At 43.9% G+C, this 17,739-nt stretch overlaps 1 protein-coding gene across 1 annotated transcript in view; it reads right to left on the bottom strand.

Annotated features, from left to right (window-relative positions):
• Nucleotides 1-17,739, bottom strand: part of CDH11 (cadherin 11) — a 39,694-nt gene that overhangs the window by 8,219 nt on the left and 13,736 nt on the right. Inside the window, exons 2-10 of the mRNA XM_082290049.1 lie at nt 10,852-11,247; nt 8,679-8,973; nt 7,806-7,925; nt 7,253-7,420; nt 4,946-5,133; nt 3,204-3,457; nt 1,870-2,006; nt 1,551-1,672; nt 90-207 (exon numbers count right to left, since the gene is read on the bottom strand). Of these exons, the coding sequence (XP_082146175.1) occupies nt 90-207; nt 1,551-1,672; nt 1,870-2,006; nt 3,204-3,457; nt 4,946-5,133; nt 7,253-7,420; nt 7,806-7,925; nt 8,679-8,973; nt 10,852-11,079 (1,630 nt within the window). The 5' untranslated portion in view covers nt 11,080-11,247. The remainder of the gene's footprint in view (nt 1-89; nt 208-1,550; nt 1,673-1,869; nt 2,007-3,203; nt 3,458-4,945; nt 5,134-7,252; nt 7,421-7,805; nt 7,926-8,678; nt 8,974-10,851; nt 11,248-17,739) is intronic.

Below are 17,739 nucleotides of genomic sequence, written 5' to 3'. Positions count from 1 at the left end.
GAAAATGCTGTTACATGACATTGCATAGGCCATTAGCTCTACTTTGCTATTTCTTTGGATTCTGGTAGAATGGGAATCTTCACACAAACCTCTGTTGTCTCTGAGTGTAAAATTTGGATTATGAATAATTTCAGGTGGTAAACTGAAGATAAATCTTGGTCCATTGGCCGAGTCATCCTTGTCATCAGCACTAATTGTAATAAATTGCTGTAAAAGAAAAGCACTCGGTAAACAAACAGCTCCTTCTCTGGGTACATCACATACAGACAGCATTCTGAGACAGCCCTTGAATATAAAGAATTGAAAAATAGCATAACTCCCCTCAAATACAAATATATGCAATTGCAAACACAGAGCAGACTCCAGACTACAGCAGGCAATCCTGATTTTCTATGCATTTAACCACCCCAGGATTACAGCTGTAAAAGCACACACCTTCTACAGTCTTATATACAAATATGTGCTAATGAGAACTCAGCAGAATAAATAAAAGTCTGCAGAAAACTCAGCAGCGGAGAAAGTCCTTTTCAAACAGCTGCACTGACTGCAAAGGCACAGGTCATGTGCAGAGCTGTATTTTTGTATGATCATAACCCCTCTTCCTCACAGATTGCCAGGAATGAATCTGTTGGCTAAATTCTACAAACACTGTACTGGGACTCTTCCCATAAGACACTGAGTATTTCTGTAATATCCAAACCAGTCCAACAACTGGGAAAGCTGCCCCAAACCAGCTCCATTGACCCTGTGCTGGTGGGTACTCCCAGCCAACACCAATCCCACAAAGCACAAAGCACTGGATAACTGCTGGTAGCAGTTCAGAGATAAAGTGCCTTCCTGGGTCCTTGAGGCTTTCTGGCCAAAACCTCTAAACAAATGTTCATTTACTACTTCTCATTGGAGCTGACAAGACAAAACTGGGCTAACGCCCTGAGGGAAGAGAAGTGTGTGCAGGGAGGGTGGGGAGCAGGGACAGTGGTGGGAACAGGGAAGGTGGTGGGGAGAGGAGGGTGGTGGGCATAGCGAGGTAGTGGGAACAGGGAGCACAGTGAGCACAGAGAAGGTGCTGGAAACAGGGAGGGTGGTGGGAACAGGAAATGTGGTGGGCACAGAGAGGTGGTGGGAACAGGGAGGTGGTGGAAACAGAAGAAGGTGATGGGCACAGACAAAGTAGTGGTCAGGGAAGTGGTGGACAGAGGAGGGTGGTGCACAGAGGAAGGTTGTGCGCAGAGGAAGGATGGTGGGCAGAGGGAAGGTGGTAGGAACAGAGAAGGTAGTGAGCAGTGGAGGATGGTGCGCAGAGGAAGGTGGTAGGCACAGGAAGGACGGTGGGAACAGGAAGGTGGTGGGCACAGGGAAGGTTGTGGGCACAGAGCAGTGGTGAGCACAGGGTGGTGGTGGGAAGAGAGAAGGTGATGAGGAGAGAGAGATGGTGAACATAGGGAGGGTGGTGGGCACAGGGTGGTGGTGGGCAGAGGAAGGGGGTGGGAAGAGGGAGGCGGTGAGAACAAGGAAGATGGTGGGCACAGGAGGTGGTGGGTGGCCCATACCTGGTTGCTTCGGGCATTCTCACACACGAAGGCTTCGTAGGCCGCCGCAAACTTGGGAGCATTGTCATTGACATCAACAACCTTGATTGCAACGGGAACTTTGGCTTCCTGGTGCTGTTTGTCTGCGGGAGAGGCAACACCGAGATGAGACAGAAGCAGGAAAACTCCTCAAAACAAACAAATTCCCAGCTGCAACCAGGGGAAGATCAAATATGCTGAGGTATTTCTGTTGAGATTTCTTGCAGTCTATCAAACGGAGACAATTGAGGGTTACAGAATTCGTACCACTGATTCTAAAACACCCCAGTGAAATACTCACGGACTTCAACTGCAAAGACAGAGATATTATGCCAAGCCATTTCTTCCCTATCCAAAGCCTTTATTGTCTTGATATTGCCGTCTTCTGCATTAATAACAAAATATCTTTCAAGGTCGGTGTGTCGATCAATTGAATATCTAAAGAGGATTGAAAGTCAGTAATTAGAGAAAGGAAGGACTTAGGAGTTTCATGCATCCAGATTTGTTCTATATAATTATTATTTCTCAATAATTGTAAGTAGTACACCTATTGCTGCCCTCAATATCATTGTCAAAGGGATGATATGTGCTCTTTTAAAAGGAGAATAACCTGGTTGGTTTCTACATTTAGAAAAACAGTACATCAGAATGTTTGTAATAAGTGAAAATTGCTGCTCTTTGAAGTCTCTATATCAAAGCCCTAATATACTCTTTATTTTCTTCTCTTATAAAACATGATAAAAATATCTACTGAGATATTTTTTCTCTTCTGTTTCACATTAATCATGGTGATCTTTTAAGTCTTCCAATCTTTGGTTTACCAGAATATTAATTGATCATATCAATTTATCAAATATTATCCACTCTGCACATTTGTACATCTTTATACAGCTCTGGCTTTCATAACTTCATGTTGAAATTCTTTGAAATGTTAAGTATACACACAAAAGAGCTTTTCATAATTTAAAGTTACACTGACAACATAACAAATAAAATTAAATTAATAGAAGGTATTATAAGAATTTTTCCTGGGAGGGTGGGCAGGCCCTGGCACAGGGTGCCCAGAGCAGCTGGGGCTGCCCCTGGATCCCTGGCAGTGTCCAAGGCCAGGCTGGACATTGGGGCTTGGAGCAGCCTGGGACAGTGGAAGGTGTCCCTGCCCGTGGCAGGGGTGGCACTGGATGGGCTTTAAGGTGCCTCCCAGTAAGCCCAAACCATTCCACGATTCTGTGATTCCGAGAGGATCCAACACAACTGCAGAAAGCAGGTGTCTGTATGGGCTTGTCTTTAACAATTACCACTTAACAATTACCCAACACAATCTCTAATCTACAGTTTAGAGTTCTATATTTTGAGAAAAATCTACACTGTGATAACAGCACAAGATATTTGTGGAAAATTTAATTTAGAGTGCAGTCTACCAAAGATGCCCTGAAGTATATTTTAATTAGACATAGCTACAGTGTGATACAGGCTTTGAGAAACTGGCAGCTTATGGAACAAAGGCATAAAAACAATGTTGGATGGTTAAAGTTTCGATATTCTGGGTGTCTGTAGATCTGTCACACTGTCTTCAGAACTTGCCTAACAATTCCAAAAGCTAATGCTCAGAAGGAAACAGGAAATGCAGCAAACCTTATAGCACTGTTGGCAGCATCAGGGTCTTTGGCATGTACTTTTCCAACCACAGTACCAGATGCTGCATTTTCCTGTACTTCAAAAATGTAACTTGGTTTCAAAAACACTGGTGGCTCATCAGCATCTTCCACCGCTATTTTCACTGTCACCGTGTCCTTGAAGGGCCCGTTGCTGATGAACTTGGGGTCAATGTGGACATTGGCTGCCTCCACCTTCAGGCTGTAGGACTTTTTGGTTTCATAATCTAAGGTCTGTGAGAAACAAGGAGACAGTGCATTCCAGAGTCAGGAAAACCAGGCTGTAAGAGCAGCAGGCAGTGCCCTAGTGCTCAATGACACCAAACAAATGTGAGCATCTGTCAACAAGCTTGGACTGAAATGTGTGTATTTAAAAACATAAAGACTCAAATGGAAGGAGCTACATTCTATGTATGGAGCAGCATAGGAAGGCACTCAAAATATCCCCACAGAGTCCTGGTCTTGCTGTTTGCTTGCTCTATCACTGAGGAAATCATCTGCACTGGGAAAATTAACCTTGTCTCCATGCAGCCTTCCAGACAGCACAAAAGTGCAAGGGGTAGGAAAGGGGCTCCCACAAGAGACCTGGCTTCATCTGTTCCAGGCTGGCAGGCATTCCGTGTGGATGTGGTTTGAAGTGCTCCTGGGTGCACCATGAGATAGCACACAGAGAATTTAAATTATTTAGGGAGTGGGGAAAACATGAAGATGGTTTGCAGTGCTTTCATTCCTGCAGTTCTCTCCAACCCCAGAACTCATAACACTTTCCAAAGGAGAGGTGGAATAATGCCCCATGGGGGAAGTCCTTTTGGGAGCCTGATCAAAGCCACAGCACCTCTGCACCTTCACTGGCATGAAATGGCTGCAGGGTTGTACCTCAAAATGATCATGCAGGTGACAACCACAATTCACAAAGTATGTTAACACCCTAAACTGAGTGGAGTGACAGCTCACCCACATTTCAAAACACACAAAAAATCCACTCCCACCTCTAGAACAGAGACAGAAATTGAACCAGGGCAGTTTTGAGCAGAGGAGACCTCTGGGTCCCATCCTGAGGGACTGCCCCAAAGGGCAGGGCAGGCCTGCCCAGAAGTTAAGTTGCCCAGGCCTTGTCCTTTGAGTTCTGATTATCTCCAAGAGAGATAAATAGCTCTAAAGATACAAACGGCAAAATGATAATGCTTACATAATAATAAGATTTATGTTTTGTAATTTGCAATTTAAAATTAATTTGATAACGCTTTCAAGGCTCCCACTGATGGGTTGTGTGTGAAATCCCCTCTGCTGCTTTTCCCATAGCCTGTGACTCCTTCAGAACACTATTGTGGACAATGCACAGCTGAAGAATTCAAACTATAGGGCATGAGGCTTTTCAGACTGAACATAAAGCAACAGTGAATGTCTGCTACTTATCAGCACTAGGCAAAACTTCATTAACAATGAAGCTGATGGCATGGTATTTTACCGTGACTTTTTATTATGAATTCATTTAGTTTGTGCAATTAATCCACTGTACAGTATTTATGTAACTCTTCTTGGTTATTTTCTTCCATTCCAATTCAGCTAATGGGGAAATGGAATATTAAGAGTTAATCACACCTCGAGAAACGAATTAAGTGAAATTTGCATTTACTAATATTTTAGCTTAGGTGGTAATCCATTATTACCAAATATTCTGTCAGCAACAAAGAACACTACATAGCAGTAGGCATCACTCACCTTCTTAAGCTTCACAACCCCTTCCTGAGTCTCATAATCCGTTGTGATTTCAAACATGTCCATGCCATCTCCGTCAATGATGCTGTAAGCTACCAAGCCATTTTCCCCAATGTCAGGATCTTTGGCCTTCACTCTCCCCACTTCCTCTCCCGGGACAGCCGCCTCCGACACCGACATCTGGTACACACCTGGGGAGGGAAACAGGCATTTGCCCTGAGTGAGCAGGCTGGTCTCATGTGTGTGCATTTACTCATTGAACTTGGGAGTTCCAAATAAACAGTGATTTTTTTGCATTTTCAACCCCCCTGAAGGAATGTTCTGTTCCCTTATAAAGAGCTCAGAGGAGGAAGTCAGCTGTGAAATCTTAACCCACATGAATAATCTATAAAACATGACCTCCTCCCTGTCACCCTGCTCAGGGAGAGGCTTAAAAGGACAACCAATCACTCAGAATGCAGCAATTTTTGTGGCACCAAGGTTACCATTGATAGCAGAGGTGTTATTACAAAAATGGAAGGAAAACTCTCTCACATGACTCATGGCAAGACCTTCAGCTCTGTTTCTCATTTCTGCCCATTCATTCAGGAGCCATAAATTATGTACAGTGAATTGGATAAATCCTGTCTGCTGTGCTGGCTAAAGTAAAAATCTGCTGCTTTCTGTGGCTTGAATTTGGAGTGTGGATGTAGGGTAACGATGATCATTAAAATTTCACACCACAGAGAGTATGTATCAATTTGTATGTCATTTCATGCCAAACAAAAAATGGCTTTCCCATGGCAAACTCCAGTAGGAAAACCATCCCCAAACATCCCACAGGTGTTTCCCTGAGTATTCAGGGACACCAGAGGAGATCAAAACTGTTCCTGGATAAATCCCTCTCCAAAAGTCATCCTTTAGGCACTATTGATTTCATAACCTGATCCCGAATATATAAATCTATGTCAGCATTTTCTGGCACATCATCAGTAGTAATAAATTGAGGAGAAAAAAAAAAAAAGCCTGATAAAATAAAATAATCTAATTTATTCCCCCTTGTAATTGCTCTTTTTTGCTCCATGAGCACCCTAGGAACATCAGGACACTTACACCAGGCAGGGACTTGGCTCATTACCCATGAAAACAATTGCCACATGTCATTGAAATAGGTCATTAGCTCCAGTCACAAAGAACCCAAAACTTAAGCACATAACTCATTAACAGCTTGAGCAATGAACATTAAAAAAAAAAAAAGAAAAAGAAAGAATGAGAATAAAAATATCAATCATTTGGCTGTTTATACAGACAGGTAAAACCCTGGTTCTGAGTTACAAAGCATTCCCAGTTCAGGTTTAATCTGGAGGTGAATGATTAAGTAGAATAACTGCTTTTGGGCATTTAAAATGTTCTTGCAAAACATTCAGCCAAGGGGCTTGAATTTGTAGAGAAAAATCCATCATTTGATGGAGTTAACAAAATATTGTATCCTGGGGTCCCAGGTTATGATCTGGAGTGAAAAGGCAGGTTTTATGGAATGCAAAACCTGATTTTTTAGGATTTAATATTTCCTTTTCGAAGGGTAGATAATGCTGACACAGATTTTTACATTTAGGGACTGACTGTCACTTCAGCTCTTCCACGAGGAGCCAGGAAGCTGCAGCATTGGAAGCAGAGCTGTCAGAGGGATGGCCATGGCCAGGGCGTGTCAGGGTCAGAACTGCTGCTCAGAGGAGAAACACGGTGGGCTGGGATGGTGTCTGCACTGCACTCAAAAAACCCCAAACCCACGCAGAGATGAGCAGCAGAACAGATGTGTGGGCCCATTAATTTACTTCCACCCAGCTGTGAAGGCTGAGTCTGGTAATGTCAGCCCTGATTAATTTTATACATGAAAAATAAATTGCTCAGGTATAAAATATTGCTGTATTCGACCTCCAATAATACACTTTAACAATTAAAAAATGGAATTGTGCTAAATTTAATTTGTTTTGCCATGGTAAATGTAAGTCTTGAGGAATACATGTGTATGTCTGTCTGCTCACATAAGTTATACAGCATGGCCCAGGAGCTTCAAAAATGAAGTGTAGGGTCAGGAATCTTTGCAATTTAATCCTGACTCTAAAAATGTCTCACTTTGCAACACAAAGTAAATAATCCAGACACTAAATACCCACATGTTACCATTAAAAGATGAGTAACTAATACTTATTTATTCACGTGTGCTGCAATAATCCATCAGTTACTGCTTCTTCAAGCCTTGGGTATGCCTGATACTTCACAAACCTGAGTCCTAGTAGGAAATGCGAGAGGGATTTTGTTGTAACTCACTCTGTGGGAACTTTGGTGGGTTATCATTGACATCTGTAAGTGTAATTGTCACTTTGGTTGTCCCTGAGAGGCCTCCCATGTGTCCTCCCATGTCCTTTGCCTGTATCACCACGTGGTACTCCTCCTTGGCTTCTCTGTCCATGTTGGGAAGGGCAGTTCGGATAATTCCTGTGGACACAAAGGACGTATGGCACATACAGGTTTAATAACAACCTGGCTGGTGTACTTTGAGAGCATTAAACACAGCAATGTTTGCAGTGATGCTGGAGGTTCTGCTTTCCCTGGGCATTGCTGTAAGGAATGCAGCCCCAATATTCCACACAATTACAGCTGAGCACAGAAACAGCCTTTCAATCATCACAGCACATCAGAGCACACAGAAATAGCATCACCTTTCTAGTGGAGAAGCTCCAGCAAATGCCAGGAGACCAAGCTGCAGCAGAGCAGGAAGCCCTGCTCAGACACATCAGTAGCTCCACCCAGTCAGTACGCTTCATTCACTCTAATGCACTCTGGTTATGAGGTCCCATGCAAATAAACTGTTTAATAATACCTGTTTGAGCCTCCACCGAGAAGTAGGGCTGACCTTCAAGGATACTGTAAACCAATTTGGCACTGTTCCCATAGGTAGGGTCATCAGCATCTGAAGCTGTTACCTGAATAACTGATGTACCTAAAAATGGAGAGCAAACACAGGAGGAAGAGTCAGAGGCAAACACATCTGGAAGGACTGTGCAGAGATGCTTTCAGTCACACAGCATAGCTATTCCTGAACTTTTTTATTTCCACATTTGAAAGATGAAAATATAAATTACTTGACAATTTCTATATGACAAAATATACTCATCCGATCCAAAAAGATCTGTCACCAGCTGTGATGTGGATTAATGTTCTACCCAGTGAAGATATAAAAGTCAGCAGTCACTCTGTACCATTATGGTTTTTCCCCTCAGTAGTTTAAGCCTCATATTGCTTTTGTCGTTAGACAGCCAAACAATAGTTTTCTGTTTCATTTTTCTCAGTAAGTTTCAGACAAATCATTCCTGTAGAAATCCCTGAGACAGACACAAGCTCAAACAGGAGATGAAAATGGAATAGATGGTGAGGCAGTAACTTCCCAGCTTTATTACACAGCTCTGCCACAGGAATGATCTTCGTGTTTACCCCAGAGGATTCACACTCCATAAATTCCAGGGGACTCTCACACTCCTCCCTAGGAGGAAATAGTTCTATGCTAGGAATGTCTCCCAGTTAGGAGCTGTGCAGGGTTTGATTTGGTCAGCAAATTAAATACATCAAGTGAATCACTGGCTGAGCTTAAAGTAAATTTTAGTTCCCCAAATCCTTGACAATAAGAATGAAATAAAGCCAAGACATCCTGACAGTGCAACTGCCCCACAAGGGCAGTGCCTTTCAGAGTACTCACCTACATTTGATCTCTCGGGCACATTGGCATGGTAATTCTCATGGAGAAACTCGGGCGGGTTGTCATTTATGTCTTGAACTTTGACAATGAATTCAGAAGGGGGTTCCAAAGGTCTGTTTGTGTTCCTGTCCACAGCCTGAGCTGTGAGCGTGTACTGAGCTCTCTCCTCCCGATCCAGTGTCTTGGTTGCATGGATGTTCCCTGATTTGTCATCAATAACAAAAATGATTCCTGCTCCTTCACCTGAGAGAATGTATTTAATGTTTCCATCTCCAGAATCAATATCTGAATGAAGCTACAAAAGGAGAAACAGACACACCTTAACGTGGGGGCACACATTTCCTGGATGTGCTTATGAAACAAAAAAGTGCAGGAAATTGCTATAATTTCACAGTTTTCAACAACTGTGGCTTCCACCAGGCAATAATCCACATGCAGAGACATGCTGTGACTACATGTACCCTGCATCCAGGGCAGTGCCAGCCCAGACCTTCCTCCTGCCACATGTAGGGTGCTGCTAAACCAAAAATTTCAGATTAAAGGAAGAGAATACACCAGAAGACATTTATAGCAGTTTCTTTATTCACATGAAGTTGGTAGGAGGAGTAATTTTTACAAAGATTTTGTACACTTCAATGAATCACGTTCTACTGGGTTGCATGTAAAACCTGTTAAATGATAAATGGGATGAATTAAATGATAAATGAGTGAGCCCTGCTGTGCCCGGGTGTGCAAGAAGGCCAGAGGGACCCTGGCTTGTAGCAAGTACAATGTGGCCAGCAGGGCCAGTCCGGTGCCCATGCCCTGTACTGGGGGCACTGGTGAGGCCACACCTCAAGGGCCATGTCCTGTTCTGGGCCCCTCAGTCCAGGACAAGAGACCTTGAGGGGCTGGAGCGTGTCCAGGGCAGGGAACGGAGCTGGGAAGGGGCTGGAGCCCCAGGAGAGGCTGAGGGAGCTGGGAAAGGGGCTCAGGCTGGAGCAAAGGAGGCTCAGGGGGGACCTTGTGGCTCTGCACAAGTCCCTGACAGGAGGGGGCAGCCGGGGGGGTCGGGCTCTGCTCGCAGGGAACAGGGACAGGAGGAGAGGGAACGGCCTCAGGCTGGGCCAGGGCAGGCTCAGGGTGGGCAGCAGCAGGAATTTCCCCATGGAAAGGGTGCTCAGGCCTTGGCAGGGGCTGCCCAGGGAGGTTTGGAGTGGCCATCCCTGGAGGTGTCCAAGGAAGGGCTGGAGGTGGCACTCAGAGCTCTGGGCTGGGGACAAGGTGGGGATGGGGCACAGCTTGGACTCCATGGCCTTGGAGGGCTTTTCCAACCTCAGTGATCCTGGGAATCTGGGATTCCATGATTGCCAACTGGCTTTTAATTGCACCCTCTCTAATATAAAAGAAGCAACAAATGCTTGCTAAACATTCTTAATTCCACAACCAGTGCACGCTTCAGTTTGATGAATGAGGGAAACACTGAACCAAATTACAGATTTATTGATTTTATATTGACAGCTACAAATTGCACCATTTTAAATCAGAATACCCAGCATGGTATTTGCTGACATTGATCCTGTTTCTCCACTTGTTTTGTGCTGGGGTTAAGTCAACACAGTTCTGCTGCCCATTTAGAAAAATATACAAATATACAAAGGTTTATTTATCTACTGGTTATATTTTGCTACTGTTAGAGAGTAGCAGAATAGAAAAATCAGTCCAGGATGTCTGTACATATACACGTGCACACAAATATTTACCTCCCTCTCTACATAGCCCTTGATATATTTAATTTTACTGATAATTTGAAAATGAAAGGGTAAAGAGATATCTATTTTATTGAGTTTCTGGGTTAGACATTACGTTTTTAATTGCTTTTTTTAAAGACATGAGAATGATATTCTTGAGACATATTTTTGCTCAAGTTGTTGGTGTGGTTTTTACTCTTTTGCTGGGTAGCAGCCTGTACACCTTCTTTCAAGGACTGCTGATGTCAATGGAAATATTTGTATTGACTTAGGTAGTATTTTGCTTAGCACCTAAACTGAGCTACGAGAAAATGAAGCAGCAGCTTATGCAGCACAAAGGCAACAGCAAAAAAACCCAAAACCCAAAACAAAACACAAACCCCCTCAAAAATAATGAAAACTAAGAATATTAATCAATGGCTGAAAAAGAAATTCTTCCTTACCCTTCCTACTAGCACAGGATCTGGTCCCGTGTACTCTTCTATAACAAAGAACTGATTCCACACCCAGCCTCTTTTGGAGCGATGCAGGACTTGTCCTTCCTTGCCCTTTTCATGGTGCCCGTGGAGCGAGGGCCGGGAGTGGTTGAGCTTCTCCGTGCTCAGGCCGTGGCTGTAGCACAGCACTCCCAGGCAGAGCAGAGCAGCGTGTAAACAATGGTCCTTCTTCATTTTTGGTTACTGTGTAGGCACAGGAGTATCCGAGAATCTCCCCCTTCCACCTTGGAAATCAGAAAGTTTGGGGCTACCGAGGAGTTTCAGACCAACTGTTGTGCACATACGGTGCCACCACACATTAAACACATCACCTTAATGCTCTGCAGCTTCCCAACTCAATTCCTGAAAGAAAGGAAAATGGAAAATGTTGTCAATTCTTGGAGGATTCCGTAGGGTTTCTTATTTAGCAAAGCAAAACTAGGACTTCCATGGTAAATGTCAAATAAGAAGATTAAAATAAATATATCAGTACTGATGAAATACTGAGTAATGAGCAGATTTGGTGTTTTGCTACGTGGAGCTGCCACCTTGCAGAATCTCCTGGCTGTCTGGTTTGGACACTTGGTGGCTGGAAGTTAAGGACAGGAATCACATTCTCTCATGATCCTTTCAAATAGATTTAGCCCAAGATGCAAGGTAACTGTAGAAATACCTAATTTATACCTAATCCCTCTTTGGAGCTTAGATACAAGTCTCAGATATAAGCTGCTAAACCAGAGGTCCAGATATAAGGGAGATACTGAGACTTATCAGGAGTGCAATATTCCTGCACCAGCCCTTTCATGATCAACAGATCCTCATGCTGAACATAACCACCTCTGTTTTTCCTGGGCAGGAGCAGGGGCTGACAGAGCTCTATGGAGCTCCAGTTTGGGTTTAGACCCTGGAAGCACCCCTGAGGATCACAGCAGCATCAGCACTGATTGCCGAGTGTGCTGCTCTGGGCTGGGCACAATAAATGCCACAAACCAATAAAAATGCATTCAGATATTTCTGATAATACAATTGATTTAACTATTCATTTCTACTCCCCCTGGGCATTAACTTACCAGGATTGATTTCCTACTTCCTAATACTTCTTAAAACACTAGGTCAGAATTAATATTTGAGGGGGAAATTGCTTAATACAGTGAAACCTGAGCTAAGCAATCCTTCACAAAGGCCACTTTCACTTATCCCTGGGGTTCCCAACATGTTCTCCTTGAAACTCTACACAGCAACAAATTTTACAAGGTCCCTACGATGTTTATTTTAGTTTTTGGTGTGGTTCACTTTAATCTTCTGTAAATTACTGATAAAAATCTTGATGTTATGTTTATACAGGCAAATGTATAAATACGTGCTACCATCAGCTGCAAAAGAGAATGATTTTTTTAATGAGAAATGAGGAGGTCTTATTTGCATCAGAGAAAATGTAAATATAGGCAAAAGCTTGAACCTACAGCACATTCTGTAACTCCAGCCACAGACAAACATCTCACTAATCCCAAACTCACTCATTTGGGGTTGTCTTTCTCACATCCTGGGCAGTCATGTTCTCCTTCCACATCCTTTTTACAGTTACATAAAAATACATTGGCTGACAGGGGATCATGAATAAGGAATGAAATATTTGGGTTTATTTCCTCAAAAAAGATCAGTTTTCAATTTTCTTTCATTGAAAACTGAAATCACCTCAATTACAGCACCAAACTAGCACCAGCATCATGAGTTAAATGACATTCTCACACATAGATGCAAACATAGGCTGGCTTTCCCAAGCATATTTATTAAATAGATTTGTTGTATCCATTTAACTTCTTCCTATTGTTACATGATGGCACATCACAGATTACTCACACCAGCATGGAAGACATGAAAAGGAGAACAATCCCTATGATTTTTCTGAGAAAAATGTTTTTATTTTGGCACAATGTGTGTGTGTGGAGCATTAGGTCTGTGGTTTCTATTTCATGGCTCCATCTTGTTGAGGGGCAAAAACAATGTAAGACTTAAAGGAGATGAAAACTGAAATTTCAACTAATTTGGACACTTCTTTTTCCACTCAGCTTTGCATAGAAAAAAAGAAAAGCTATGGGATCTGTGCTATAGGGATCACTCATGTGCAGCAGTTAGAGGGGATTGGGCTCCTGGAATGTTTACAGAGCCTACATACTCCAAACATGGAACAGGAAGATATTCCTGGACAGCTGTGCCTTTCTAAACCTGCTGGGGAAAAAAAAAAAAATCTGTAAAAAAACTGCTTATGTTAATAGATTTGGGGTGCATTTGAAAATTAAACTCACTGATAGCCATTCATCATTAGCATCACATAATGATCTCAGCCACCAAAATAAATAAACAAATACCCCCACTCTTCCCCAACTCCTCAATGCTGTTATGTAAACCAGTAAACACTTTATAAAGCTGCTTAACCAGAATGGCAGAGCCAAGCTGATACAGACACTGCTTATTATCAGCTATTCAAGCGTGAAGTGCTGGAAACAGAATGTTAATCACATATCCATGCTTAACTTACTAATAAGGATTAAAAGCAAAAATTGTTTGCTAGCTTTTGTTTTATCCTCTCCATGCGCATGTACAGAGACAAAGCAATAAGGTTCCACATTTCCAAGCTAAAAAAATGTATTATCTCTCATCCACCACTTCAGAGAATCCCAGAATCTCAGCATGGTTTGGGCTGGAATGGACTTTAAAGCCCACCCAGTGCCACCCCTGCCATGCCCAGGGACGCCTCCCACTGTGCCAGGCTGCTCCAAGCCCCAATGTCCAGCCTGGCCTTGGACACTGCCAGGGATCCAGGGGCAGCCCCAGCTGCTCTGGGCACCCTGTGCCAGGGCCTGCCCACCCTCATGGGGAACAATTCCTGCCCAAGATCCCATCCAGCCCTGCCCTCTGGCACTGGGCAGCCATTCCCTGTGTCCTGTCCCTGCAGCCCTTGGCAATTGTCTCTCTCCAGCTTTCCTGCAGCTCCTTCAGGCCCTGCAAGGCCACACTGAGCTCACCCCAAAGCTTCTCCTCTGCAGGCTGAACAATGCCAGCTCTGGCAGCCTTTCCTCCCAGCAGAGCTGCTCCATCCCTCTGCTCATGCTGCTGCCTCCTCTGGGCTCTGTGCAGCAGCTCCAGCTCCTTCCTGTGCTGGCCCCAGGGCTGGGGCAGCTCTGCAGGTGGGCTCTCAGCTGAGGGGCAGAGGGGCAGAATCCCCCCTCCCCTGCTGCCCACGCTGGGGCTCAGCCCAGGGCAGGGGGGTTTGGGGCCAGGGCAGGTCCCACTTGGGTTAAAAACAAATCCCTAAAGCCATTTGTAGTAATTGCTTCTGGTTTGGGTTATAAAGGGAAAGGGCTCCGTGCCAGCAGCAGTTCCAAGCAGGCTCCTTAGGAAGTGACCCACAGGTAAGACAGGCTGCCAGTAAAGCTGGGGCTGCAATAAAGTGTCCCTGGCCTCCTCATGCCCCTTCTCCCTTCCTGGAGTTCATGCTCTGCTCACTCACATCGTGCTCATTCCAGCAGTAAAACCTCTGACTCCTATCCTCAGAAAACCTAAAATAGCATAAATCAACAGGCTTCCACTTAAATTCAACCCAGCTACAGTTTGGCTTTTTATGAACAACTTGTATTCTAAAAGACAAGGTGCACAAGATGCTCTTAAGTTAAAGCTAAAATAAACTTCATTAAAAAATGAAGCAGTAGCACTAACAAAAAAAAAAAGAGTCTCTTTTTTCCTTCCTTTATTTTCCAAACAATCTACTTAAAACATTTCAAACATTTCAACATTAACTTGGCTACTGAAAGCCTGCAGTTTCCTTCTACTTCAAGCAGAAAACATGGAAAAAGAGCGAAATATTTTATAAAGCAATTCCTTTTTCTCTTGGGGAAAAATACCTCATACTCCTGAGAATTTGGAATACAGATGTGAGGATGGCAATTGTTGCAGCTGCTGGGCTGCTGCTCAAGTGAGCATCTGAAAATTCAGTGTGCAGCACCTGGATTCAGGCACTGCACAGATTTGTGAGACTGATTTGCTGTGAATAGTTCCAGTCTTTTTAAAAAAATCACAATCTTTGAGGTATTTTTGTATTTCTGCCCACAGATTATAATCCTCAACTACAGCAAAGCCAATCTCAGTGGGCAGTTGACCAAACTGCAACACTGTGCTGCTTTTGGCCAGAATAGAGTTACTTTCCCTCCTGGTAGCTGCTCCAGAGGTGTGTTTTGGATTTAGGAAGAGGAGCATGCTGATAACACACTGCAGTTTGAGTTGGTGCTGAGCAGTGCTTACACTGAGTCAGGACTTTTCAGCTTCTCATGTTCATGGGGAGGCACAAAGGGCTGGGAGTGGACACAGCTGGGATAGCTGACCCATACTGGCCAGAGGGGTATTCCAGACCTTTCCACACCATGCTCAGCACATAAACTGGGGGGAGCTGGCCAGAGGTCTCTCTCAGGAGCTGGCTAGGGAGAAGTCTGTGAGTGGAGAGCAACTGCAACATGCATCACTTGTTTTGTGTATTCTATTTCTTTCCTCATTATTGTTATCACTGTTTTCTTCCTCTTCTGTCCTATTTAAGTGTCTTTATCTCAACCCATGAGTTTTCTCCCATTTACTCTTCCAAATCTCTCCCCCATCCCTGGGGAGGAGCAGGGAGTTAGCAGTGCCTGTGTGGTGCTCAGCTGCTGGCTGGGGTTAATCCACAACAAACACCCTGATTCTTTTCCATTACTGTTCAGAATTGCGCAACGTATCATTTGAAATCCCCAACTTTCCTAACAACTCTGTCAAAAAAGCTGTTTCCCACTTCCTTGAGCATAGTGGATTCCAAGTTTCATAGAAACATAGAATATCCTGAGTGGGAAGGAATCCCCAAGGATCATCCAGTCCAGCCCCTGGCCCTGCCCAGACACCCCACCAATCCCACCCTGGGCATCCCTGGCAGCGCTGCCCAAACGCTCCTGGAGCTCTGGCAGCCTCGGGCCGTGCCCATTCCCTGGGGAGCCTGGGCAGTGCCCAGCACCCTCTGGGGGAAGCAGAACCTTTCCCTGCTCTGCGAAGAGAGCAGAGCTCTCAGCTGCCCCGTGGAGGAAGTTTCACACTGCTCTGGCTGAACCAAGATGGACTTGTACTCAAAAAGAAGAATTCCATTAATATATTTTAACTATATACAAACAACTGTTGGCAACTTTGGCATTGAATAACAGCTTTATCAGGGATAAAGGGTGAACAAGAGTTAATCAGCCACCACACAAGGTCTGATCTCATCAGCGAGGCACATGAACACAGTGAAATCCCTGAATTTAAGTTGATCAGTTGAGGTATGCAGGACTGAGAAATATTTAAAGTCTAGTCCACACTCTGAAAAACAACCTGCATGGGGAGGTGTATACCAAAATGTCTGCATGGAAATATAATATGTCCCTAAATAACTGTGAGAACAAGCCTGCTGGGCATTTCTAGCTGCACAGACAGCATGGCTGTGCTGTGTACTTGTAGTTGTTAATGCAAACCTCACCAGCTTCAATTTTATCATAAGAAAAGTCTGTTCTTCAGCTGTTAGAAAATAACACCCATCGATATTCCTAATGGAAATATGCTGTTCATTTAAGAATTCAATTAAGGACACATCTTAAAACCTGAAAAATAATATATCCTTGTCCACATGGAAACCATACTGCAACCAGCTACTCTGCAGAGTCAGTGTGCTCCATACAGCTTCACACAGATCTGAATGACTGCTCCAAGATATTAACAGCAAAAAACAAAGAGGCAGCAGAGATGATTTCAATGACAAGAGCCGTGGCGGAAGTGAAGTCTAGCCAACTTTAAATTCCTTTCATTATTTTTATAGCAACAATAATCCCCAGCGTTCATGATGATTTCCTGTGTGCTATTAAATGACCATATGCCAAATTATAATAGACTAAACAATTTTTTCTGATTTGTCTAGGCCATAACTTCTGGATGATGCATTAAAATAGCAATTGTTCTCAGGAATACACTTGGCAGAAGGCAGCCAAGATCACAGTGTTGCAATATAATAATGGATGATTATGTTCTGAAATGTTTTGCAAAAGTATCAAGTAAATATAGCAAACTCCCAGTCTAAATGAGATTTTAGCTGTAATTAGAATTAGCTGAAAAGATGAACGATTTATTTTACCATAATTTCATCACCAGACAAGGAAATGAATAGCTTTTTAATGACAGAATAAATATTGGATCATATTAGTTCTGGAGTTGAGAGTGCCCAAGTTTTGGGCAGAGGGATGGAGCATGGGGCACAGCTGGAGGAGCCCTGGGTGGCAGGGAGGGACCCGCTGTGCCCAGGTGATGTCCCCAGCTGGGCAGGGACCTTCCCCCATGGGATCAGGCACTGCAAAGCTCCCCAGAACCTGGATGGATTCCTGCTTTCAGGATGGGGCTGTTCTGAGCAGCCCCAGAGCTCCCACTCCACAGTTGAACTTCAGTGCTCAGCACGGCGTGTGTCCCTTCCCTGGACACTGCAATCAGGCCACAGAAAACGAGCAGTTCTCATGGAAAGAAGGTAGGGAACAGATCTCCAGATCAAATAATCAGTTGAGTCCCACTGAGCCCATATTGGTTAATCTTCAGGGCATATCACAAATTTAACTGTTTTGGGAGTTTTTAATAAAACACACAAGGTGAGGGATGTGGAATAGTTCATATGTCAAAAATAGACCTTTCCCCAATGACAGAAATAGGCATTTCCTGGGCAAAACCCAGAAAAAACCACTAAATACAGGGATGACCTGAGTGTGCTGGTGGTGGCTGAGATCTGGGAAGGGACTTCTCAGTTCATGGAAGAGAAACTGAAAGAGG

Source organism: Coloeus monedula, assembly GCF_965178545.1.
Source record: "Coloeus monedula genome assembly, chromosome: 13".
In the NCBI taxonomy this organism is placed as follows: domain Eukaryota; kingdom Metazoa; phylum Chordata; class Aves; order Passeriformes; family Corvidae; genus Coloeus; species Coloeus monedula.
The sequence above is the reverse complement of the archived record's forward strand: the minus strand, read 5'-3'. Positions and strand labels throughout refer to the sequence as shown.